The sequence below is a fragment of the Lepidochelys olivacea genome, assembly GCF_965140295.1.
Source record: "Lepidochelys olivacea isolate rLepOli2 genome assembly, chromosome: 22".
Taxonomy (NCBI): domain Eukaryota; kingdom Metazoa; phylum Chordata; order Testudines; family Cheloniidae; genus Lepidochelys; species Lepidochelys olivacea.
Genome location: NC_140432.1, coordinates 14,533,330 through 14,560,211, shown reverse-complemented (window position 1 = coordinate 14,560,211; position 26,882 = coordinate 14,533,330). Strand labels below are relative to the sequence as shown.

Below are 26,882 nucleotides of genomic sequence, written 5' to 3'. Positions count from 1 at the left end.
AGGGAATAGAACCCAGGTGCTAGTCCAGGGCTCTGTCAGGTAGGTCTCGCTGCCTCCTTTAGCAGGCTGGGATTCTCCAGACATTTTGTTTGCTTTTGGACCTACCGGCTGTAATGAGAGTCTATTCTGCATGTACTCACGTTTGTTTGTTTCAGTGAGACCATAAAGAGTGTCCACACCCTGGCTCAGAGCACTCTGCCATGTACTGACAATGACAAAACCAAAGGCAAGCTACAATCACTCACTCCTCCTACCAAGCAGCAGTTCTGAACACAAATTGTAACACTCCAGGCGTGGGCCAGTGCTCTGCTTTCACCTGATTCTCCTCAGAGGCTGGGTGAAGTGGAAGGATGATCCCTGTCTAGGGTGTCAGCCTGAGACTTGGGAAACATGCATTCAGTTGCTTGCCCCACCCCAAACTCCCTCTGTGACCTTGGGCACGTCAGTCTCCCAATTCCCATCAGTAAAATGGGGATAAAAGTGCTACCCAACCTCAGGCGCTCAGATACTATTGTAATGGGGACCACATAAGTGTCTAAGATAGTCAGAAAACAAGACCCTCTAGCAGGCCCTGAAAATTGGCAAATCCGAGCTATTTCAGGTGGGGGTGGGAAGGGATTCCATTTCCCCACGTCCTTAGGAGGCTACCTCCTGATGCTTATATTGAGGGGGGATTTAGCATCCACGCATCTGCTGATCAAACTCTCCGAAGCCCTTTCGCTTGAACGTCTCTGGTGACCATTGCCCGATGTGCTACTGCTTTCCTGGGCTTCCTCTTGCTTGTCTGATGCAATCCAAAATGTTGGCTTTGTTCCCTCAGCTTCCTTCTCGCTCTGGGAAAGTAGAAACAGCCCGATATGCAGGTGCTCCACTACCACAGTGAGGAGCACGGTGGAGGTGAATGGTTCCCTCTTTCCTGGGTGGAAATACATGGCTTAATGAGCACAGGAGAAAGCAGCCTCTGGATGCCTTCTCCTGCGCTCTGGATCCCAGTCTTCAGTGTCCTGAAACTTGCCCTTCAGAGATGCTAATACATAAACCTCACACAGATGGCCCTACCAGTCTGAGGAGCAGACTCTTCATCTGTGTAAGGCCAAATAGTCTTTCAGTGACTACAGTACAGGAGCAGGAGTGACGATGAAATCCAGACAGCCCTTTTTCTAATGCAAATAGAGCCCGTGGAGCAATACTTAAAGAGTCTGCTGCTAATGCTTACACTTGCAGGGCGAAATCCTCACCTCATTGACTTCAGTGGGCCCAGGGTAGCAGCCTCCTGTTTTTGCACCATCTCATGATGGTGCTAGCTTTGAGTGAGCTAAGCTGTGAGGCAGCAGACGGAGCTAGCTGCTCCGAGAACAATCCCTCCCATCCAAGGTGATGGGTATATATTCCGGCAGCTAGCCCCTCCCAGCTACGCTGCTATTTTTGGTGCACTAGCTTGACCAAAGCTAGGCACTTTAGATCTACTCCAGCTCCAGTGTAGACAAACCCTAAGAAGCAGAGGTTAAACTGGCAGCTCTCCCCTCCCAACCTGTTTTAATAAATATTTGACTCTTCCACCATGAGTGAACGCTTGCCAGATCTTTGTTCTTTCTGGCCTACCTCAATCTCTGGGATGGAGGCATCTCTAAGAGAAGGATCTGATGCTCAAGTTTTGCAGTGAGTCTGGGTTACCCTTGCAGGACTATGTGCGTACTGGGCGTTCGCTCCTGCAGGCCCTGAACTGATTGAACATAACACGTTGAAGCTGGTGGGTTTGTGATTTACCGCTGCAGCTGTGATCTGCTGACAGAACATTGCATTATCCAACATTCTAGTTAGACTAAAATCAAATTAAATTTTCCCGGCATGATATTTTTTGAAAAAATAATATTTTAAAAAAAAGCCCATGGTGTTCATCTTTTGGATGAAGTTACATGATGTGGATGGAAATTAAAGGCTTTTCATAGAGAGATCTTTGGTGTAATTTGATGGAAGACTTTAATTATTTCAAGGTGTTTAAGAAAAGGAGCTTTTAGAAAGATTTCATTCTGGGGCGCTCATAAAAATACATATCCGTCTTCATGAACCTTTTTGAGCAACATTTGGGCTGAAAGGGCTGCTGTCAGCTCAGAAAAGAGGCATTTGAAAATCCCATGCCCCCACTCCTACCCAGAGACCAATTTCCACTTGCATGGCAGTAAGACTCCGAAGAGGAGAGCATGGAGGCAGGCGGGAGAGGGTGGGGGAGGAGAAACAGAGCAAAGATTTCAATGCTGCCAAACTGTTTCCCTTACCAGCCAGCTAAGGGAGTTTTGGATGAAGAGCTCTGTGGGTTCTTAGGGTCGGGACAGCTAGTGGCTCTTGATTTTATCTTTATTGGATTCTCAGAGATGGTAGAACCGGAGCCAGATGGAGAATTTCCTCCTAGCGCCGCAGGCCCAGCAAAGCCAGTTGGGTGCTCTGGGCAAGGGGCTTAGCAGCAGGCTGGGTGCAGAGGGGAAAGGGAGGGTCTAGCATTCCAAGCTCTTAGTGAAGAGCAGCCCCAGGTTCAAATCCCCACAGGAACAGCTCCACTCTTCATATTTCTCAAAGAGGTAAATAGAAATTTGTGCAGTACATTGTGTGGCTGCGACAAAGGGCACGAGACCGTAACGGTTGAAGTCACCTGTGCAGTGTTAAGGCAACTGGGCAAATTTTCAGGTGGTGGATATTGCTCGATTTACACCAACTGAGGTTCTGGCCCAAAAGATCTCAAGGAACTTGTTCCGAAGAACAGAAGGCTGTTCTGGTGTCCTGGGCCAAAATTTCCTTCCCACCCTCTGTAGTGCAACGCATTGTGCGCTGATTTGGCTGCTGCCCTCCACCCCAGAGGTGGCTGCATTTCATTGGGGCGGTGTGTGGTCTCTAGTTTGCATAGCCCTTTCGCTGTGTGAATGTCAAATAGTTTTTCCAATAAACCCCAGGATGGCTTGCCCTGCTCTGCCTTGCATGGTGTTGCAACAGTTCCCTCTGTCCCTTCTGAGAGGACGGATGGTCTGGTAGTGAGGGTGCTAGCATGGGCTTAGGAAGACCTGACCTCAGTTCCCTGCTCTGACACAGACTTCTGTGCCCAGACACTCTGTGTCTCGGATAATAGCATTGCCCTACTTCACAGTGTTGTTGTCAGGACAAATACATTATAGATTGTGAGGTGTCCAGATGACTGTGATGGGGCTCATGTAAGCACCTAAAATAGATATCCACGACGTGGATCACAATGAGATCTGTCCCAGGGGCCAGCACTAAAATAGCAGTGGAGAAGGAAGTGCTCGTCTTTTCTTTCTCCTTGGAAGGCAGCAGAGGAAAGAGGGTGGGATGCCTAGTAGGAGGGGAAAGGGAATTCTGAATCACATGAAGGAGTCTGCGGGCTTGTCTGCATGTTGAGTGAGCTCGTGGCAAGCCAGCATTCTACAGCACGCTAGCTTCCTGAACACAAACTCGCCCCGTGGACTGTGCAGTACGTCAAAGTGCACTAACGTGGCCTGTTAGTGCGCTGTAGATCCACAGGACTGGTCGCTCACTACCTTGCCGGGTAGACAAGCCCCACTACTTAATCAGCTGTGTAAGGCAGAGGAGTCTGGTCAGCTATATCCTGTCGTCCCGACTCCGGAGCGATCACTGCCAGGTTTGGGGGAGCGATTGAACTCATGCAGCTTGCGCGTGAAACGGTTCTGAGAACAGAGACATCAGGACAAATGTCCACTCTGGCTATCCAGAGAAAGTAACTCTCTTCCTAGGAGGCTCAAGTGATTGCAGAGTCTTACTGTCACTTGAGCAGAGAGAAGGAGAAAGATTCATCTAATGGGGCACTGCGTTCGCTTGGCTTTTAGCAAGCGGCTTCCTGGGGTTGTCATCAGGCTTGGTACCATAGAGTGATAAGTCTAAGGACATTTACAGAGTCAGAGTTAATCCAGCACCACGTCATTAATAGGAAACTGCACACTGTTTACTCTGGGAGTATTCTTATTCTGCACTGTGGTGTCAATGGTTTTATGCACCAGTCCTTTCTGCACTGATCGTTCATAGCTAAGTTGTCTCCCTAAGCCTCCTGTTGAAAGAATCAAACTTCCTCCCAGACCCCATCCTCTGCACATTACATACCCACAGGGACATGTGTACCTGCGTCCACACACACGCACCCCCCCCCACCACGTTCAGAATATAACGATCCATCATGAACAATGTGGTCCCAGCGGATGATTTTCAAATCGGTGCTTGAGATTCAGGTGTGTAACAGCCTTCCCAAAGCAAGATCCTTCTCAGCTGGGGTGTCTCTCTGGTGAAGCCGCTGTCTAAGGGTATGTTTACACTGCAGCTGGGAGCACGTGTCCCATGGCGGGTGGAGAGAGATGCTAGCTCTGCTCAGCCTAGTGTGCTAAAAATAGCAACATAGCCAGAGTGGCAGCATGACCTCGCCATCAAAGGACTGGGGGCGTTGGAACAAGGTGCATCATGGGGGAGCTGAGAGCCCTTGAACCAAACTGTAAACCCTGGATGTGATGAAAACCACTTTCAAGCCAGGGTGCGGCAGCACCCAAAGTTCCCGCACGCCTGGGTGTGTACTGGGGTGGCTAGCCCAAGCCGCTGCCTGGGCTACACACCCACAGCTTTGCTGCTATTTTCTCTCTACCCTGGCTGGGAAGCAGGCTCCCAACTGCTTTGCAGGCATATCCTAAGTGGAGACAGCTGAGCATTCAGTACAGGGTCATGTCTTCAGGGCAGGAGCCATTTGTGAACCAGGAAGGAGCTGAGGTTTTAATTCAGGGTCCTTTTAGCACAGAACAGACCTGCCCACTTGCCCTGTTTGTAAATCAGGCATCTCAACATTTCTGCTTCTCTCTTCAGTCAGCTCTTTTGGGATGTTTATTTAAAGAGGTTGATGAGGGGGGGGAGAGAAACACAGCTGCATTAGGGATTTAACGCTTTGTTAACCAGAATGAGCAATCCGTTGTCATAGAGAACTGCTCTCCCACAGCAGGAATGGGAGAGAAAATTGCTTGAAGGTGACATGAATAACTGGTTTCATTCACTCTCAGAATCCACTCTTGTCTCTCCCGCTCCCCTTTTATACCAGGTTTTCCCAAGCAAAGGCCATGCCACTTGTGTAAGGGAGCAATGTGGGAAGTTGAGAGTTTGCAGCTTTTCTTTTGGGTCTAGGAGTCTCTCCAGAGGCTGCTGTTTGACAGCTGGGAACACACAATAAGCTGGGCTGAAGAGTAGTGGGCATCTGGGGTAGTTGGAGGCCTGCTGGGTTAGTAGCTGGTTTGAGATGAGTTGCATAGAAATGTAACTATACAGAGCTGCATCCTGCTGGAGCACTTCTAAACTGGAGCGAATCCCACAGGCATCAGGGCTGGGTTAAGATAGAAAAGCTCCTGGGTCAGAGAGCAGATTAAAGGAAACTCAGATGGCAACAAGAGGAGGTTCATGTGGTTAAGATAACTAGACTGTGACTTGAGAGACCTGGATTCAATTCCTTGCTCTGCCACACACTCCCTCTCTGACCTTGGACATGTCTCTTAATCTAGGTGAGCTTCGGTTCTCCCCTCTGTAAAAGGGGGACAACCCTTCCCTACCTCTGAGAGGTGTTGTGTGGGTGTCCTCATGGATGTCTGTGAGGTGCTTGGGTACGACAGTACTATGGAGGCTATGTACTTACCTAGGCAGATAGATGGCATTCCACAAGGCTTAGGACGTTGAAGTGGATAGGAATACCCAGCATCGGAGCGGGGCTAGGACTGGTTAACAAGGATAATTAATGCACACAGGTGGCATTTGCAGTAGAGTGAGTGACCCTGGGCTCGCAGCTAGAAGGTGTGATGCATGGATTTTACAAGCACTCAGTGTGAACATAGCTCCGCTTCTGTGAAGTCAATTCATTTGGCTGAAAGCAGCATTAAGCCAATACTGAGACCACTGAAAATCCACCCCAGGATGGGGTCCTTCAGGGCTCACAGCTGGATTCAAGCGTCACGGATGAGGACAGGTGTTTCTGGGAGTAGTTCCAGAGCACTGCTAGGTTAGGGGTGTGGACAGCCTGCTGGTTGCTTTTTGTCTCCTTTCATCCTCTCAGGATATATTTTCAGCCCAGGTGCTGAGTTGTTTCTGACCCTCGGTCCAGTTGTGGTGTTCCTGTAAAGGCCCAGATATTCCTTTTCTCATGGAAGCCGAGTGATCCCATGCTGACCACTGAAGACTTAACTTCAGGGATGGGATCCACCTGAGCGTGGTGGTCCCCTTTCTGTTTCTGTTGGGCTGTGTTTTGGAAAAGGAGTTTTATCTGAGTAAGCACTGAGTCAAAAATCGATAAGGACTTAAGGACTTGGCACACGCTGACCCCCCCTACACTTGACAATTGAAGGGGAAATGCTCTGTCTGTTTAAGTCAGTGGCAAAGCTCTTATTGGGATTTCACTGTGAGATTTTCAAAGCATTAAAGTTTTGGGGAATAGGGTGTCCAAATCCTGTAGGAAGCTTCGAAAATCTCAGCCAGCCTTTATAACAAACTCAAATCCCTTCTGAAAATATGATTGACTCCTCACAACCCATGGTAGGAGGTAAGGGTTATCATCTCCATTTTGCAAATGGGGAAACTGAGGCAGAGACGGTAAGTGACTTGCTCAAAGCCACAGGGGGAGTTGGCCTCAGACTCAAGCACCTTAAGGGCTGTGGTCTCCCAATCCTGTGTTCTGACCATTTAAGTATGCCTGCCCTAGAGCTCTTATTCAGTGCATGAACAAAGAGAGGAATAATAGTCTAATGGTGAGGGTGCAAGCCCGACATGGAAGTCCTGGGTTTGCTACCCTGCACCCAGCAATCTTTCTTTACAAATCCCTATTCAAACTGCATGAAAGATCCCAGGCCCTTGGGCTGATCTCCAGCTACCATGACCCAGCTAGGAAGATTAGAGATTTTGGCAGAAAAGTTGCACAGTGGAATTTCAGAGTAACAGCTGTGTTAGTCTGTATTCGCAAAAAGAAAAGGAGTACTTGTGGCACCTTAGAGACTAACCAATTTATTTGAGCATAAGCTTTCGTGAGCTACAGCATCCGATGAAGTGAGCTGTAGCTCACGAAAGCTTATGCTCAAATAAATTGGTTAGTCTCTAAGGTGCCACAAGTACTCCTTTTCTTTTTACAGTGGAATTTGTCTCTGTGGTGTTTGTTGCTGGCCCCAGGCTATCTGCTCTCCCCTGCGGCCCACGGCCACTGAGCCTCTCAGGAGTTAGCCTTTTACTGTGAGCAAGGGAAACTCTGAGCTGCCTGTTCTCTCCCACCCCCTCAGGAGTGTGACATTTCATCTTAGCCACACTGCAGCACCGTGCCTCTAATTGGATACTGCTTGGCGTTCAACCGTTCATCAAACACGCGTTTCTGGTTTGAAGTTTTTTTGTGCCTCTTATGCTACAACCAAGATTAAAAGCTTCACTCATACAAATAAATCCCTTCTACATGTAACATCAGGAATTTGGTTCGTGTTTTGGATCTTCTTTGCTGGGAGATTGCATGTTGTTTGTTTATTATTGCTGCAGACTTCTCCGTTGCTCCATAGATTGCATGAGTGCACAGTAACCCATGCGCTCTGATATGTACCTTCCTACTCTTGCATGCATGCACTCTTAACTCCTGCGCTTTTAAGTGCAGGTTCTCGCTTGAGCGAGCATGTGGATTAGGGTGGATGTTTTTGTGCTCACACATTTCATGTTTACACATGTGCTCTCTCACGTACATTGCTATTGCACGAGTGTGCGATATCTCGGACTTCCTCGTGCATGTTCCCTCTTGCATGCTTACACACCTGCTCTCTTGTGTATATTCTTATCCTTGCACGCTAGCCCGCTCGCTTCACCTGCTCTCTTGAGCACATTCTTGCTCTTTCATGCTGTGCTCTCTCAAAAGCATTATCCGCATGCTCTCTTGTGCATATTCTTAGTCTGGCATGCTGCCCTCTTTCATGTGCACTCTCGAATGTACTCTCCAACTCTCCTAGAAGTGCGCACTTACACACAGAGAAATTCCTGCTGAAATACAACATACAAACCAGCCTAGCCCGCAGGTGTTTTAGAGAGTGATTCCCAACTGGCCTGTTCCTTAACTCAGACAAAAGACTCGTTGAGCATCAATTAAATATATCAAGATACTCTCTGGGCAAGAGGTGGAAGTTTAATCTATTTATTTCACTTCCAGTTCTGGCAGACATGAAAAGAAGCAAATCCAGTCTTTTGGCCATAAATAGCCGCTCTTAGGTGGCCTTGGTAGAAGCCACTCCACTTCTTTTTTGACTCTGCTAGAGATGTAAGTGAAATAAATAGATTAATCTTCCTTCTCTTGACCAGAGAGCATTTTGATAGGTTTAAGAATGGTGTGGTTGGGTTTTTTTATTGTTACTTTTTAAAAAAAAATCTCCACTGGAATGTTCTCAGATCTGATTCATACAGTAGAACGCACTTTATGCAAAGAGTGAACAAGCAAGGAGGAATTCTGACTGCAAGTAAACAAGATGTTTTGTTGGTTGTTGTTGTTTTTAAGAGCTGGTCACAATGTTTCCATCCAAATGTTTACCAGTGGAAAATGACTTTGCAGTTAGATGAAAATTTGTAGGAAAAATATCTGTTTTCCTCCAAAAGTCTTAGGCTTTTATTGAAAAATTGACTCCCCCGAAATTGACCAATTGTCATTTTTTGTCTGCCAAAATTGTTTTGTGTTTAAACTAAAAAAAAATTTCAGTTTGCTGTAAACCAAAAAAAGAAATGCTAATTGGTGGCTCACAACATACATTTGGGGGGTTTTCAATAGAAACTTGGAAAAAGTTTGACAAAACCTGGGGGAAATGCATTACATCAAAATTTGTCTTGGGGGAAAAAAAATCATTTCCTGAGCCCCTCTAGTGCTTTTGTGATCCTGTGGAACTGGTTGTACCAAGGAGACACCATGGTCAGGCCTTTCTCAAAGGATCTCTATCTACCATCACATTAAAGCTGAGGTCCTAGAAATGTCTGTCACCTTGTATGCCCCTATCATGCTCGAATGAGAGATGCTCAAGTGACGCTCTCATTCCTCCCATGCATTGTGTGTTGTATCGCCTTGAACTAATATAAGCGGAAGTGATATTGACATGCAGCTGCATACTGTAGGGAGAAACTTGGTGCATGGTTAGCACTTTTACATCCCACTTTATCTCAAAGTGCTTTAGAGATATTACGTCTCTTGACTCCCCGTATGAAGTATTAGATCAGATTTATAGATGGGGATACTCAGGAACAGTGCGATATTGGGGTACGTCTACACAGAATTTAAATATTAAAGTACGCTCCCTCTGGTATTACTGTTGCCTGGTACTCCCCTTTGTGGTGTCAATAGCCACGAGCTCTCTCTGTTGACCATCTCTGGAGAGCAAGTGAGCAGGGGTGCTCGGACAGCCTGCCTCTGCTGGAAATAACACAGTGAAGGCAGGGAGCTGGGCAACCTGGAAATATCCCAGTCACCAGGGAGCGAGACACGGGTCTCCACCCAAAGAGGCAATGGCTGGGGAGCTGGAAGGGCTGAGCTCGGCTGCTTGGCTGCACCACTGGGGGAAATACACGTGCAATGGCCCTAAACTGTGGCAGTTTGTGCAGCCTATGGTGCAGCAGCTTCCTTGCTATTGTCACTGGAGCCAGCTAGACCAGAGCTAGCCCGGGTAGGTCCACACATGCTGCAGTCACGCCTCTGAATTCAGTTTAGACATGGCCTAAGACTCGGCTCTTTGGGACTGGCTTTGTCTTTTGCTGTATGTCTGAACAACACCTAGCATGGTGTGGCTCCAACCTGATTGGAGCCTCTAGGCACTACCGTGATACAATTAATTATTATTTCATACATTGCACTGCTTAGGGCCTGGTCTGTATGAGGGTTGGAAATGTCCAGGGCAAGGTGAATGAAAGGGGTGTTGATGAATCAGTAGGTGTCGTTCTTCCCTCTGAGTACTTAGCCAGTGGCATGAGGGGATGATGTGCTGTTCGAGGTGTAATCCCCTCCGAGTTGATATAAAACCAGCGCCTTGACTGCTTGTGGTCATCAAAGATCCCATGGTTCTTTTTGTAGGAGTGGGGTTGTTAGCTCCAGTGCCCTGACTTAATTCCATTTCGGGTGATTTTGATTATGCTCACCTAATGTTACTTCTTGTTGTACACATACCCCCCTCACACACTCACTCGCTCTAGGGTAGCCATGCAGAATGGCTGCTGCAATATCCTCCATAGGTCGCTTCGTTGAAGTGGTGACCTGCCAAGTACTCAGGGGCCTTCTGCTAGATAAATGCGACAATAGGAAAGCACCAGCTTAGCTGACAGCTGGCAAGGGGATGTGTGAGGCCAGGGTGCTGAGGAGGGAGAAGATGGGGGAGTTATCCGTGGGTGTGGGGGGGGAGGGAGGGTTAGGATTGACTGAAGAGGACTTTTAGAGTCAGACTTAACCAGAAGCTGTATCCAAGATACGCTGCTGTCAGCCTGGTAATCCTCATTATCAGCGTATTTAAAGCAGTTAAATATGTCAAGATTTTGCAGCTCTGTAAGTCAGAGGAGCATTGAGTGTGCAGGCAGCTCCCACCCTCATTCAATGGCAGCTCAAGACCCCTCTCAGCTGGGAATGACTTTGCCGCCGTTCCTTTTATCTGCTGCCGTGCTGCCTCTGCGCCTCTCCTCCTCCACTACCCTCTAGCCTCCTCCTGGCCTTTTCCTTGGAGGGGCCACCTTAAAACAAATGCGTATCTGAAGTGGGAATGGCTTCCTGGGCTCTTCATAGCACTTTGAGACCACGGGGCTTAAACTTTCGTTGTTTGTTCACAAAGGTAAATCCCGAGCAGTTCAGAAACTGATAAAACCCTAGGATTTTAGCTTTTTTATTTTTTTTTTTAACATTAAAGGAGAAATTTTCAAGTGGCCCAGCCACAGGTGGAGAGCTTCAGAGAAGAGGGCAGGGCAAACTGGAGCAAGGAAGTGTTGTAAGGGCTAGATTGGCCCAGCTCATGATAAGGCATAGTAGGTTGGTGCCCCACTACATGAAGGCACATCCTGGGCTTCTTGGCTCTCCGGTGGCAGGGAGTAATTTGTGCTACTTCTTAAAAGCCTGGGGAGGCTGTGGGAGCTAGTGAATAGCTCACTGACCTAGGACTCAGGAAACTTGTGTGACGGGATCCCCGGGGTGCAGCCTGGGACCGTGGGACCACTGTGCCCCCTCAACTCTCCAGCCTGGGCTGTCTTTCACAACGCCTTGCTGGTGACCAGCAGCAAACCCCTCCGGGTACTGTGATCACTCAACACAACCGTATGTGGACCCCCACAGCCAGCTAGATTGCGTGAGTGCTCCCAGAGCCACTCATGAATCATACCCAGAAAGGCACCAGAGCCAACCTCCCCAACCCCCTGCCTCATACCTCAGGAATATACCGTCTTGCGCTGCTGAAGGCGAGCACTGCAGATTTATTCATTGGTTCACCACTTCATCAATGGAAAGTGGATGTACACCAGACTTTGCAAACCTGAGCAGATTTGCCACACACTTCAGGCAATATCACTGGTAAAGATAAACAGTAAAGCACATTTATTGACTACAAAAGATAGATTTTAAGTGATATATTAAGTGATGGGGAAAAAGTCAGAGTAAGTTACCAAAATAAACTATAAGCCCGCAGTCTAAACTCTCAAGCCTATTAGACTGGGCAACAACTAGACTAAGCAGTTTTTCTCACCCCACTGGATATTGCAGTTCATAGTACATAGGTTTCTCCCTTGAAACCTGGGCCAGTCCCCTCTGTTGGAGTCCTCAGTCTTCTTCAGAGTGTCCTTGTTGCTTGCGGTATAGGTGGGTGAAGGAGAAAGGCCAAGCACGTGGCCACTGTGTCTGTTTTATACCCTCAGTCCATGTGCTTGGAGAACACAAGTCCAGGCAGGTCTTGGGGCATTGCTGAGTCCTCAGGCAAGGTTGAGCAGTTCCCATGGTGTGGCCTCATGCAGGTGAGTCACTGAATTGTAGCTCTCTTGCTGGACAATGGCTGTTGCTGGGTGGATTGACACCCCACCTGGGTGTTGCTACTTTCCTTGCTGTTGCCTCTGGGAAGCTAATATCTGGCTGATTCTCCAACTTACAATATGTTTTAGTGACAACCATACAACACAGTTCTCATAACTTCATATGCATTAATGATACACACATACGGATAGAGAAATGGCAGCTCAAAACCTTTCCCCTGATATCTTACAAGGCATGCTTTATGCATAAGATCACAATCATATATATAAATGAGGAATATGGGGGGTACAGGGTGATCCCCCAAGGTACACAATGTCACAACCTGCATTCTGTTTCTGGTTCTGCCACTGGCCTGCTGGGTGACCTTGGGCAAGTCTCTGTGCCTCAGTTTGCGCATTTGTAAAATGGGGATAATGCTACTTTCTTGCCTTGTGAAATGCTTTTGAGATCTCTGTACGGTATCAGAGCTGGGCATTGTTGTTATTGCCATGGCACAACTAATGTGGTATCACTCTCTCTCTCTCTCAAATCCAAATGGAGACAAGGCATGGTAATTTTACTGCTCTGTAGCTAGGCAAGGTCAACCATGGGACCCATAGGCCCTGAGGGCAGGGGAAGGGTCCAGTGTTGACCTCACCTAATTATCTTGTGGTAAAACTTACAGGGAGCTTTTCTCTTCTTGAATTTTAAAGCAAGAAAACTCCCCTATGGGGTGTACAGACAAAGCCTGTGTGGTGTGCAGCTTGCTTCTGCTTCTGCTGATGTATTTATATGGCCTTCGTCAGCGTCAGAGCCACACGTGCAGCCAGCTGCACAGTGAGTGAGCTGAGCCATCTATGTAGGTATTAGAGTCATAGTGTTTGAGGCCAGAAGGGACCACTGACCTCCTGTACATCACAGGCTGCCAACACCACCCAGCACCCACCCACCCACGAAACCCAGCGACCGAAATTAGACCTACTTTTTACAGCCCACAGGGGACTTGACTAGTATGTGCCACAGGCAGAGAATAGGAGAGACCGAGGTGCACCAGTAGCCAAGACCCCCACAATGGCAGGGAAGTGATGAAGTGAGATAGATCCAGAAAATCCTGGCAAGTGACCCACACCCACACACTATGGAGGAAGGGGAAATCCCCCCAGAGTCCTTGCCAATCTGACCTGGGGGAGAATTCTTTCCTGACCCCACCTGTGGTGATCAGTTAGACCCTGAGCATGTGAGCAAGAACCAGCCAGCCAAGCAATTGAGAAAGAAAAAAGTGCCTGGTGCCACCTCAGAGCCCTGGCCCATCCTGTCCAATGTCCCGTCTCCATCCCTGGTGCTTCAGAGGAAAGCAATAACACCCTCCCCACAAATACATTGCTAGGTGGGGAATCCCTCCCTTGCCCCTGCAGGTGGCCAGCTGAAACCTTGAAGCATGCGCTATTAGGAACACATTGATCTCATCACCACAGTATCTGAGCCATAGCTTCAACCACTCCTCCTCCTCCAGCTCTGCATGGAGGGTATGTCTCCAGTGCTCCTCTTGCAGCCACCTGGAAAATGCTGAGTACCCCGGTCTAGCTATCTCAGGTTACCTGGCCCCCATCGTGGTATTTGAGCACCTCACAGTCTTGAGCATCTCACACCTCATGTTCAAATGCTCCTGTGCAGAGGCAGTTATACCTGCAAAAAGGGGTGTGATGTTCCCCCCCTCCCCCACTCCTAACCAACACAGCTAGGTGTGTGTGTGTCGGGGGGGAGAGGGGCTGGGGAGATTAAAACAAACAAAACAACCCTGTAGGGGGAGGGGGGAAAATCCATTTCACGTTTCAGCCCAACAGGTGTTTATCTTTCATATCACCTTCCCCTGCACATTGTCTTCTCCAGTGCTGAGATATACTAACTGAATGACCCTTCCTGCAGCTATGTCTTCGCTGTGGTGTGACAGAGAGAGAGAGAGGTGCTTTTATCCTGCTGACACCTGGGGAAGAAGATACCACCCAACTGTCTCTCACCTCAGATGAGTTAATACCTGACAAGCCACAGTGCAAATACTGTGATGATAATACAGGGAGAGGAACCACAGGGCGACTGTGTAGGTTGATAAAGGGGTAAAGTACGATCTTTAGTGTGTTCCCTTAAAGATGCATTGTTGACAAAATCTAAAAGGAGCTATGTTATTACAGAAACAGAGAAAATGCCAGCCAGGATCAGCACAGTTCTCCATCCAGTTCAATACCAGTTGTTTCAGAAAATGGTGTAAAAAGGCCTCCTTTATGGGATAACTAGGGAATGTTCCTTCCTTACCACCGTTGGGTAGAATTCAGTGTGTACCCTGAAGCATGAGGGTTGAGATCCCATTCAAAATTATTCGATTCCTGTAATCCTTACTATTATAATTCTGCATATTCTTGTTAGTCATATACATGTCACATCTTTTTTTGAATCCTGCGAAGCTCTTGCTTCTGATGATACCTAGTAGCAATAAGTTCCACAGGTGAATTGTGTGTTTTGTGTGGGTGTGGTGGGGGAGAATGTATTTCCTTGTATCAGTTTTAAGTTTTAGTTGCACTGAACATGTGTCTTTGGGTGATTTGTAACTCTTCCAAAAAATGTATATAAAACCAACTCCACACAATATATATAAAACCAGCCCCACGCAATAAAACCCAGCTACGCCCAACTGTTGGAGTTTGATTCAGATCCTTTCCCTCTTGTCAGTTTCATTTAAATCTGAACCTCTCCACAGATGAAGCTTTGCAAAGGGAAATCACTCACTGTGTCTGTCAAAAGAATGAAAAAGACCCTGTTATGTTGTTTGCTGATTTTTCCTGACAATTTTTCAAAATTCCTCCTTGTTCTGCAGCTGTTAATTTGTTATTTCAGCTGCAAGAGTCACAGTAGCTTTGCTCGAATTGCATTTCCTCGCTGTTTGTCCGACTTCCTCTGGTGACGCACCAAGATCCAGCATGACCACAGCCACTCTTGGGCTGGAGGCTGCCTCCCCAGGTGCATCGAGAAGATTAAAGCCATCTCCAAGTATCAGAGCTACTGCTGGTTTTCAAGGGAGCCTGCAGACGGTGGGCTGGGGTTTTGTTCTCCAACAGGAGGAACAAAAGCTTTCATGGAGAAGGCCTGCCTGGTTCCCGATGGCTACTCTTAAACCACTACCGCGGCGCTGCTGTCATGCTTCAGTGTAGACACTGCCTTTGCAGGCGGTGCAGCCAGGTCCATGGCAGAATTCTGCCGTCGACCTAGTACTGTCTACGGCGGGGGTTGGGTCGGCATTGCAGCATCTCTCAAGGTACAGCTGTAACTATGCCAATGTAAGTTCCCAGTGTAGACCAGGGCTGGGAGGCTGGGTGGACAGAAACATTGATGCAGCAGGTAAATTTGGTTCCCCGTCATGCTGAAGTGCAGTTTTCAGGAGTGTCCTCTGCCCGCACCTGCTTTTTCGGCTAGATCTTTCCCACCAGACAGAAGCAGCGATAGAAAAGGCACACATGCTTTCTGTGGTTTAGCAGTTTATTCTCCCTCTGGCTTTTGCTGTCATGAGTAAGAAATATCCTACAGAAATCTCACTGTGTCAGAAAGATGCTGCAACGTACACAGGAAAGTGTATTGGGTCGTACAATAAAAGAGAGCTCATTAAATGTGTGGAAGTAGTTTCAGGAGCAGCTGCTAACTCTGGGAAGTGAACCTTATGTAAAACTGTCTAAACACCCCGTCAGCACAGTCTCTCTTAATTTCATCCTCCTGAAGTTTCACAGCTGAAGCCCCAGATTTTTAAAGGTATCGAGGCATTGCTGCACTCAGTGTTGCAATGCCTAACTGATTTAGGAGCCTAACTCTCAGGTTGAAGAGGGATAGAGGCACTTAGCAGCCAAATCCCATAACCAATGGGATTTAGATTCCTAAGGGCCTAAATCACTTTTGAAAGAGATATGGGCTCCTAAATCACTCAGGCATTGCAACTCTCAGTGCAGAAATGCCTAAGTGCCTTTAAAACTCTAGCCTGAAATGTTTACAGCAAAAACTACACTTTATTCCTGTCCTGAGAGTAGCCAAAGAGTTTAGATTATTTACCGCTATAAGTGATTTATGAGACACATCTTGCATCTGACCTCTCTCTATCTGGCAGGGTCATATTCTTAAGGATGTTGGAGTATCATGACCTAAAACAATAGCAGATGCTCTGTGCTTCAAACAGCAATCTGCTTTCCAGGGTAGCTTATAGTTTTGGAATGTCTTCAGTGCTACAGATAGAAGCTTTTGCAAAGTAGGTACATGTGGCTTCCCTGCAAACCTGCTGGCTTGGGAAAGGCCTCAGGACCATGGACAGAGATTCTAACAAAGGCCATCTGTCTCTTTCTAGGAAGCTTGCAGGTCATGTTCTCCATGGACAGAAGGATTAGTGCAGCCATTTCTTGTATGCATTCCCTTTTCCTCTTCTTGCTCAATGGAGAAAAGAGGATCAGAACAATTCTGAAGGCATTTCCCCCCCTCTATTTGCCATAGACAGGGGAATTTATTTCCCCCCTCTCCTTTGCTGTGGAAGCTTCTCTGCGTTATTAGGATGGATGTCCTCTTAGTCAGTGAGTGTGTGGTTTGTTAACAAATGCCCCACCCCAGCCCTGAAACCTTCTGCCAAGTAAATTTGTGTGGAAGGTGTATTTCATGGCAGGTGCATGCGAGAGAGTGTAACAGCCTGATTACAAGATGAGTCCCACCTGTGGGGAAGCAGGTAATTCTGCTATTAAAAGGCAGCAAGGGGCTGCAGCGTGGTGTGGTGAAGAGACACTCCAGAATCAGAACACACTAATAGGTGAAGGAAGCAGGGCCAGAAGGCTGAGCTCCAGCCAGAGCAGACTGACCGAGAAAGAGCCCTGGAGGTAGCTGAGGAACCGGAGTGAGGTATGAACTGTCGAGTCACGATGTCAGACTCGATGTTGAGGATGCATTGGGGATCGCTTGGATTGTTTTGTGACCAAAGACTTTAGCTGCTAGTAAAACGGCCATGGGACGGGGTGCTGGGAGCCACATCAGGAGCAATATGGAGTGCTCGGAGTGGGGCTAATAGGGACAGGGTGCTCAGTAACCGGCCACACTGCTACAGAGAGAGAGACAAGGAAGTGAGCATGGCGGGAGAATGGGGAACTTTTCAGCTCAGGCAAAAGGAACTTCCCAGTGCAGGGAAGCGGAGAGCAGCGCTTGCTACCTTTTTGTGTCTCAATTAAGCGAACGAGTGAGCGAATTTTGAGCAGGGGAGGGAGATGGGCTCGGGAAGGCTGGGAGGAAAGGGCAACTCTAACAATCTGCTGCAGACGCCTCCCAAGGCTCTTGTTTGCCTTCCTAAATGGCAGTGTGACACCCTTGTGCTGTATGACTAAGAGGTTCTTGCTGCTTTTCTGTCTGCTCCGAACCTTCTGTTGCATGGATCTAGCAATGGGAGTGGGGTGGGGGGGAAGGGTTCTTGTGTTGCTTTCTCTGGGCATGTCAAAGTATATGATCTAGATGGGGGATGTATGTGTGCAGTGTGTGGAGGAGTGGGGGGTGATTGCTCAGCGTCTGCCATTTGGCAAATGCCGATGTACCTTTCTCTCCCAGCCAGCTGTTCCTCGGGTTCATGCGAGCAATCAAAGCCCTGGGAAGTTGTTCCTAGCTGTGGATAAGTGTTAGGTGACCACAGCATCCCTCTGTGCTCCATGTTCTAGGTAATTACAACCCTGTTGGTCTCGTAGCCAAGCCCAGCACGTGCCGTGTGTTTATCGTTTAGCTTTTAACTATGAGCTCCAGGCTGGTGATGCTGAGGCAGCAGCTTCCCCATGGCTCCTGCGTTCTGCCTTTTCACCCAACCCAGATGGCATTTGGCTGCAAACCGTGGAGGTGGCCTGGAGGTCACCGCCGTAGGGCCGATGACCTGACTCTCCCCCAGATCTCTGCTGCTGTTTATTCAGTTAGCAAGCATGCAGATCCAGAAGCCACCCCTGCACACCTGTGCCTTTGGGAAGCTGTAAAATGAATCCCCTCCTGTTCGTTAATGATTCCATGCAACTTTTTTCAAGACAGGGGGAATGATAATCTAGTGGATAGAGCACTGGACTGGGACTCAGGAGATCTAAGTTAGAGTCCGAGCTCTGGCACTGTCCTGCTGAGTGACCAAGGCAAGTTGTTTCATCGCTCTATTCCTCAGTTTTCCCATCTGTAAAATGGGGATAACGAGACTGCCTTCCTTTTGTAAATCACTTTGAGAACTACTGTTGGAAAGTGCTATATAGGAGCTAGGCATCTCAGCCAATTTCCAATGTGGATACTTTTTAACTGAATTCCCCCCACCGCTTCGATTGGCTGTGACAACCTTCTTCATACCCTGCCCTCATCTAAGTGTCATTGTGCACCATTAATGTACTGGTGTGTTCTTCCCCAGAGGTGGCTGCATTTCTGTGGTGGATGAAAAGTGTTAGCTGTGACTAGCTGGCACGTTGGATTGTTTGCCAAAATCCTTTGGGAAAGAGAGACATGTAAGCTGTTATTAAAGAAGGAATGATACATGGCTGGGGAGATAGTTATAGGCTAAGCAGCTCCATCTTGCCGCTTTCTCCATCAGGGGAGCTGGGACAGCACCTTGATAGAGGGATTTGGTTTTTCACTCTTTGTCATGTTTTGCGACATGACTATTGTTGCATCCCTGACGAGCCCGATTTGCTTCCACTTTAGCACTCTTGATCCCTTGCATTCCATTTAAAAAACGCTGACAGGTCTGAAACGTTCCCTGGGACTGAATCATGCAATGATGTCCTGGTTCCTAGAGGTCTGCTTCCCAAATGCCACTGATAGCCGGCAATGTGAAGGCTGGGAAGGAAGACGAGATGCAGGCCATAGAAGAAGAGAGCGAGCGAGAGGATGGATTGGTGCGGGCAGGGGAGTGGATGGGAACTCAGTGACATGTTAAAGATGACAGTGCAGTGAAGAAGCTTCCAAAACTTCTGCTAGTTTCCGGTACAATATACCTTGTGGTTGGTTGCTCTTTGGAACAAACAGGCAGCTGAAGTGTCAGTGGCTGGGAGACTGCAGCAGGGTTGTAGTGGGGGAACTAGCAATTGCCAAGTTTCTCTACTGCATCTCAGACAGAAAAGGTATTTAGAGTCTCTCTCTCTCTCTCTCTTCCTCCTAGGCTGCCTTGGTCATACAGAGGGAGTGGGCGAGAAGGAAGGCAAATACCAGTCTGGCATCCTGTGCAGGGAATGAGGGGGTTGCTCATAGCATCACTGCATCTGAATTGAGGAAGCAGTGCAAGAAGGGAGCTTAGAGAAAAATCACAGGGCTTCTCAAGTATCTTTAGATCCAATCCTGCAAGGTTCTGGATGCCATCAGAGTCCATGAGAGTTATAGGTTCTCCTTGTTTCTCAGGATCTTGTTCTATTTTCATTCAGAATAGGCGTAAGAAACTGTGTGTGTGAGCGTGGCAAGAGCGAGCTAGTTCCACACGTCTGGCTGTAATACCAGTGTGAGTAAAATTGACTTGATCCTGCTGTTTTGTCAATAACCTGGAAAGTTTTGAAATAACGGCTGCAAAAGGCTCAAATGATACGTTGCTCCACAGTCTGATTGCACTGTTGCTAACGCTTCTAAGGAGCAGGTTTACCATACACTTAGCATTTGAGGGCTCCCTGATCCCCGCTAGTGTTCTGCTGCGATCACCAAAACAAAACAAAAAATCCTTAAGGCCAGAGTTTCAGAAGGGGAGCAGTGATTATACGGGCCCAGGGTTCTGGGAGAACCACATGAGGTACCTTAAAAGGGTCTGATTTTCAGAATGTGCTGGCCACCTGCCTTCTGCAAATCTCAGACCCTTTATAATGTTTCACACCGAGTACCCAAACACTGAGGGTGTGGGCTTCAGTGATTTAGGGTTCCTTAAAGGAAGCGAGGTGCCTGAATACCTTGTGGGATCTGGGCCTAAGTCTTCTCTGAAAATCCTGTCCCCAGTTTGCAAATAAGAGGGTTGGAATGGAATGAGAGGAAGGATGGTCCAGTGGTTAGGGTCACTAGCCGGCGACCTGGATTCAATTCCCTCCTCTGCCACAGAATTCCTATTAGACCCTGGCCAAGTCATATTGTCTCTTTCTGCCTCAGTTCCGTATCTTTAAAATGGGAATAATAGCTCACAGGTGTGTGATGAGGTGTGATATAAGGTAGTATATTTCCCCACACGCAATCTCTTATGTTGTGCCTTTCATCAGTAAATCTCAAAGTGCTTCATGATCTTTAATGTGTTTCTCCTCCCAACTGCCCTGGGAGGTAGGGCAGGAATGTTATCCTCATTTTACAGAAGGGAAACTGAGTCACGGAGCAGCTAAGGGACTTGCCTGTGGTCACACAGGAAGTCTGTGGCAGAGCAGGAAATTGATAGCTAGCATGGTAAGAATCAGCTCCAGGTATTATGAAATCACCAGCCAAAAGTTTTGTCTTTTCTCTGTCAAAACTCTCCATGATTTCAAAGGCAGACTCAAAATTTGGCTCTGTCCAGACTTCAGAATTTGGCCCTATGCATTAGAGAAACCAGATGATAAGAAATATATTCCCCAGTGGGTTGGAGGAGGGTCAAATGAATGACTGGATGGAATACTCAAAGTCAGTATTTTAAGGGCATTTTTGCCAATGGAAATAACTTCATCAGCGCAAGGGACAGTAGTTTCATTTATAAGCTATAATCTCTCTTTGGAGCTGGTAACGAGGCCTGTTAAAAACAGCTCTTCTCTAATGGTGCTGCCCGTTCAGTTACCAGAATGAGCCACTTCCTCTGACTGACCCTGCGTCCTCCTGCACAGCTCCAGCAGCAAGCGATACCCAGTGAGTCTCTGTCCGAGTGAGCAGTGATGCCCTCCAGTGACTGTATGTGGAGAGTAGCTGTGAGACCTACTACTAGTCGTGTTTACTGGAAAAGATGTTTTGTTGAAGTGACAAGAGATCAGAGTGTGTGGAGCTGAGGAACCAGGGTTCTTTATCCTGCTTTCCTCATGTTTGTGGGTAAGAGGTGTTACGGTAATTGCGTCTGGCTGCAGCAGGTGGATTTGTTGTAAGAGCACTTGCTGCTTTGCAAAATGTTTGGGGAAATGTTGATTGTTTTCCTTTTTTCTACATTTTTCTTTCCCTTTAAAGTCCTGTTTCTGCTGGGAATGTGGAGGGTCAGCTCCTAATGACCATTGGGAACAATCTGAGACTTTTTAAAAAAAAATTACGTTTAGTTTTGCACCATCATCACTGTATTCCTGTCCCTGCACTTCCCAGTTTTCGTTTCTTGCCAGGATGGCAGGCGAGAAGCACAGAATTGCAGGAGGGGGGAGGAAGTGCCCTGCAAATGCTGCCCTTGGGTGAATACCCTGGCCCCTTCTCCATGACACAGAAGAGCTCTAAATGCAGCTCCACTTCCTAGGGTTGGGCGTGATTTGGGGAGCTCATGTATGACTCTGTTGGGGCTTCTCATTCATCCCCACCCAATGGAGCCTGGTGGTCAGTAGTGGGGACAGGGTCAGTGGATCCACTGCCACACGGATCGGCCAGGAGTTACCCCACATGGAGTTGCTTAGAGGAGCAGTAGGGGCCGTCGAACAGCTTTGCTGCTGCTCAGGAGCCTGGATAGGGGAGCAGTCCTTCACCCCAGCCCCCGGGTGCTATGAAGGCTTATAGCAAGGCTGGCTGCAGAGGGTGGGATTTAGCCACAGCAATGAAGTACCTAAAGGCCTCCACTCAGCAGAGCATTTAACGTGTGTGTTTCACTTTGAGCCTGCATGCAACTCTCATTGACTTCCCTGGGGCTTAATCAAGTGCTTAAAGTTAAATTTGGTACTTGGCTGAATCAGAGCCAAATTGTATCTCATCCAGGGTCCCCCTGCTGCAATCTCAGAGTGGCTGGGGGGTGAGGTGTTCCGGGAAGGGGTGAGATTTGCAGTGGTTCCTTAGAAGGAGCTCTGAGCACCCATGCGCCTATTAACGCAGAGTGCTCAAATCACTATCGCTGGCTTTCCAGGTGGGGATTTGCTGAGAGTTTATGACAATCCCAGCTGGCTAGTTATTCATACTGTGCTATCTCCTAGAGTTTCTGTAATAGACAAGGGCCCCATTGGGTTTAATGCTCATTCCAAGATGCAAAATCCTGGAATCACTACTCAGCCACACAGCAGATGCTGCGTCAGAATGAGCAATGCAAGCTTCCCGCGCGCACCCTTGACCATGTGTGTCTGTACTTTGGTCCCTGTTTAAGGATGGGCGTTCATTTCAGCCTCTGTGGCCCATTGAATTCTAGGTCACTCTGCTGGGAGTGCCAGCATGGGGGCCGTGTGGTTAGTGTCTTTTTCTTTTCCCACTGAGACACACCAGCTGTCTCTCAGGTCTCCAAGCTGCCATCAGATGGTAACAACTTCCAGCCATTACCGAGCTGGGGTGGGTTTGAACTGGTGGCCTAAGGTAGATTAAAGTCAGAGACCTGGGGTGAATGTCTCCATGTCCCCTCGACCCAATAGTCCCTCACCTAGTAGTGAAGTGCTTGGAAATGTCTCCCGGAGGTCAGTTCTCTGCTAAATCACTGCAGTGGGAACAGCTTAACTCACTCATGAATTATCTGGCAGGGCTCAGCCCTGAACAGTGCAGACGCCTTCTTAGATCTGCACCGAGTTCAAAGCTGAAAGTCTCCCATCTCCACCCAGAGAGAAGCCAGGAAGCTTCTTGCTTGTGAGCGTGACCCTGGGTGCGTATGTGCTGTCAGCTCAGCTGCAGTGAATGGGTTTTGCTGAAGCCCTCAGAGGAAGGTTCTTATAGAAGATCACTGCCACCTTGGTCCTATTTTCCTTCCTTGTCCCTCATTTGTCATTTCACACCACTCCATCCCTCTGGCTGTCTGGCAGCTCCCTGGATGCCAGAGCTATGAAGCAGCAAAGGGTTATGTTTCCCCTTCTATCCTGCTGCTCCTCTCCTTGGTCTCACCTATGCCATGTTTCCCCTCACCTCCTGCAAGCAGTCCTTCCCCTCATGAACGGTCTCTTCCCCATCACTGCTCCAATCTTGCTGTCCAGTGTCTTGTCCTGTTTAGACTGAAAACTCTTCAGGGCTGGTGCCGTGTCTGACTCCACAAGTCTAAAAGCACCGTGTATGTTTTTGGCTCTGTATGAATTTGGTTTTAAGGGTAACAAGATGACAAAGGAAAATTTTAAATCCTGTGTCCATGGGTTGTATGGAAATAAGTGCCTCTTGCTATATTAACAACCCGTGATCACCCTTCCCCTCTGCAAACATCCCCTTTCCTCTCACCTCGGGTCACCGTGAGCTTTATGCAGTTCTGCAGCTGCCTCCCGGGATGGAAGGAAAACCACTATCAATTGTGCAACAGCCCCATGCTATAGATCAGCAAAATGATCGTGACAGATTGACAGATAATTAGCACGTCAGGCTTAATGATAGAAGCGCACCTCCTACCACCAGTTCAAGCGGAGCGCAATGGAGTCACCAGAGATTTGCTCCCAAACCAGGGCTTGGAGCAGTGGAGTCATTGTAGCTTGGCTATGTCTGTTTTCTAGACGACAGCTTTTGAAAACATGTCCCCTCGCTTTGATGATCAGCAAGAGCCTTATGGCGTCTCTCCTTGCTTCCAGGATTGTGAGATTTTGCTCCATATTTCAATGACCCTCGGAGAGATCGATATCTTCAGAGCTCTTCAAGGCGTTATTAAAATAGGGGGCAAAAAAATCTCACAGTCCTGGAAGCAAGGAGAGATGCCCTAAGGCACAAGGGCTTGTTCTTGATTTGTATATAATATACTATTTTCATAGGACTGGAAGTGACCTTCTGGGTCATCAAGCCCAGTCCTCTGCTATCGCGGGCACCCCCATCATATAATCCCATTCACAAATTTGTCAAGCTCCATCTTCAAACTATTTAGGTTGTTTGACCCCACTGCTCCTCCAGAAACGTACTCCTCTGGTGGCTAGAAACCTTCGGATTTATTGCTGGCCAATTTATACCACTTTGTTCTTGTTTTCAAATGCTGGCAAATAAGTTCGGGTGCCCAGTCCTGTAGCTGGATGCTCGAATTGCGCCGTAGGTACCAATATGGGTATTTAGGGTTCAAAGTGCCAGTTTATATCATAATGTTTTGTTTTGTGTTTCCAAGTGGCTCCCCCCCACCACTCATCTTTTAATGGAGTTACTGGGTTGGATTTTGGAGGTGGGAACCTGGGCTGTGAACCTCGGTGGGAGTCTGGGTCAGGGCGTAGCAATCAGGTGGGTCGGGGATGTGTGGTTAGTGGATCTGGCTCCCTGTCATTCTTGCCCTGCCTCCCTCTGGTTGGGGGAGGCAAGAGGGAACTGTCCCTTCAATCGGGATGCTTCTGCAAGCAATGTTGGTTCCACGGCTGGTGTCACTAACAGTACAACATTCCTTCTTTGCAGAGCTATGTCATGCCCAGACCACCACAGGGCTCCATGAGGATTTATAGAAGATGCCCCGGGTCTTCGTGCCTCTGGTGCTCCTTCTGGTGTGGCTAATGAAGATCGCTGCCAGCCCCCACTCCCTGAGGATCGGTGAGTAAGAAACCTCCTGCACACGCCGGGTTTAATCACCCTTCCAAGGCACTTGTTGCTCCCGATGAAAATACAAAGCCCGAGTCTGCTATCGCTCGCTCTTGTCTTACTCCACACATGGGCGCTTGGGAACGTAAAGCGAGGGTGCTGTTTAAACCTGTGATTTAGTCTCTCAAACTCTCCATATCAAGCCAGCAGCCTAGTGAGCCAGGCCTCTGTAGCTGCCTAGATTTAGCTCTCTGCTAGGGATGGCGTTGTTGCTACAGGAGCATAAATCAAATGCAGCTTGTGGTGAGTATTCATGTTTGCGCTGTTTTCCTCAAGTTCCTGCTACCCTTTTATAGATAAATTTATGGTGAAAGCCACCTAGGAAAGAGGAGCTATGGAGTATAACTTGATTTTCCCTCAGCTTTCATGCTGAACGCTTCTGTAAGCGCTCTACACACAAACAACAAAAAGTCTTTCCACAGCAATATATATATATATATTTGTCCTCGCGTTGGGGAGAGTGAGAAACGTTGAACTGAAGTTGAATGCAGTTTAGCAGTATTGTAGAGCCATTACTATCACCAAGACGCGTAATTCACAAGGGACCCACGTTTATTCAGCCGTCCCTGTGTGTATTAAAAGGCGTTTGGGAAACAGGGACCGTCAGCATTTATTCACTGCCCATGTGGGTTAGAGAAAAGAAATGCAGCCAGAAACTCCGGTAACGAAACTCATCTTGTATGGACACTTCGCTCTGCTGTTAAGAAAGGAAACAGCTTTCCCGCCTGCTGTCTCTGGAGCTGCACGCTGCTTTTATTAACTCTTTGTAGCAGATAAGAGGCTAATCTGTTTTCTTCCCGGTTTGTGACACACGTAGGTGACAGCTGGAATAAACCCATTTCTCCCCTTTGCTAATAGAGCATGGCACTGCTGACAAATACGGCAAGGGCTGATCGTGCGCTGGCTGGGGTTGGGGTGAGGGATGTCTCCATTCCTGAGGTAACTGTACCTCTGAGCCCTTCGTGGCCTCCTTGTGGGCATGCCAGACCTTAAGCTATCACCTTTATGAGAGCGGAAATCATGTTCCTCTCTCTCCAGACTGGGGAGGATTTCGATTACAATTCTTCCTGTCCTTCTGACCACTTCAGCAAGTCTGAGTTTAGTTCAGTACTTGCCCTCCTGTCCTCTTCCCGGGGCTACAACAGGGATAACGAGTGACCAACCAGCCTTGAGAAAGCAAGAGACTTACTTAGAACAAAAGCATTACAGGAAAAAAACATATCTTAAAAACAAAAACCTAGCTTTTAGGCAGATCTGTCATACCAGGTGTCACTCATCTTCTTCATGAAGACCCTGGTAGGTTTCAAAATCCTTCCAACTAGAGCTGGCTGGAAAACCGATATCCCTTCCTGTGAAATATATCATGTTTAAAAAAAAATGTGTCAAACTGGTGAAGCGTTTTGCGAGAAGGGCTTTCAAGAATAAAATCCTTTTTTGGGAGACCCGAAAGGCATTTTTCAGCTTCCCGCCAGGACTTGAACTTTGGAAATGAAATCAACAAGAGCTGTTGGAGGGGCAAAGAGTGCTCAGCCTGGCAGCCCTCTTGGGAAGCTTTTGTCAATTTCACTTTTTGCCCCTGGAAAATTTCAGTTTTGCAAAAAGGACTTTTTTCGCTTGGTATTCTGATGAATATTTTCCAACCAGCTCTACTTCAGAGCCTTCCTGCAGGGTCCGTCCATCTTGGTCCCAGCAGTTGCACGGGTTTCTTGGATTTCATTTCTTTGTTTGCTGGGCCTCTTGAACATGCTCAAAACCATGCCCTGCAGTTTCCCCCAGAGGTCGGTACTTCTGCAGACTTGTTTACCTTGGAGGGATTTGCATTAATTACTCCCCAGTGAATTTAGTTCCTTGTAATTCATTCATGCTTTAGGTGACTTTCTCCCCTTGCTTGTCTTCTTTCAAGAAAGAAATTAACCCCTTTGTACCTGGTGGGTAACGTAGGGGGCGTGCAGGAGGGGAAACTGACTCACATACATTCTTTCATTAAAAAAAAAAATCTAAAGGTTCTGGATGCTGGGTATTTTATGTCTTCAGCATTTGTGGTTCACATGTGACAACCGCACTGCATCATCTCTGCTGATCGGACCTCATTTCTTGCCTATGGGCAAATCCTCTGCCTGGCCCAAGTAACTGGGGAGGGCGCTGGGGATATTTTGTGTGGGCTTCAGGTGTAAAATGTTCTCTATGGACTGCAAAGGAAGGTTGTTACTCATAAATAATAATGCTTGAAATGTGTGAGTAGTTATTA

At 47.8% G+C, this 26,882-nt stretch overlaps 1 protein-coding gene across 3 annotated transcripts in view; it reads left to right on the top strand.

The window, feature by feature from the left end:
• Positions 1 to 26,882, top strand: part of GRIK4 (glutamate ionotropic receptor kainate type subunit 4) — a 303,965-nt gene that overhangs the window by 72,872 nt on the left and 204,211 nt on the right. For all 3 annotated transcript variants that reach the window (XM_084611846.1, XM_084611848.1, XM_084611845.1), the window contains exon 2: positions 24,455 to 24,586. In XM_084611846.1, the coding sequence (XP_084467972.1) occupies positions 24,505 to 24,586 (82 nt within the window). In that variant the 5' untranslated portion in view covers positions 24,455 to 24,504. The remainder of the gene's footprint in view (positions 1 to 24,454; positions 24,587 to 26,882) is intronic.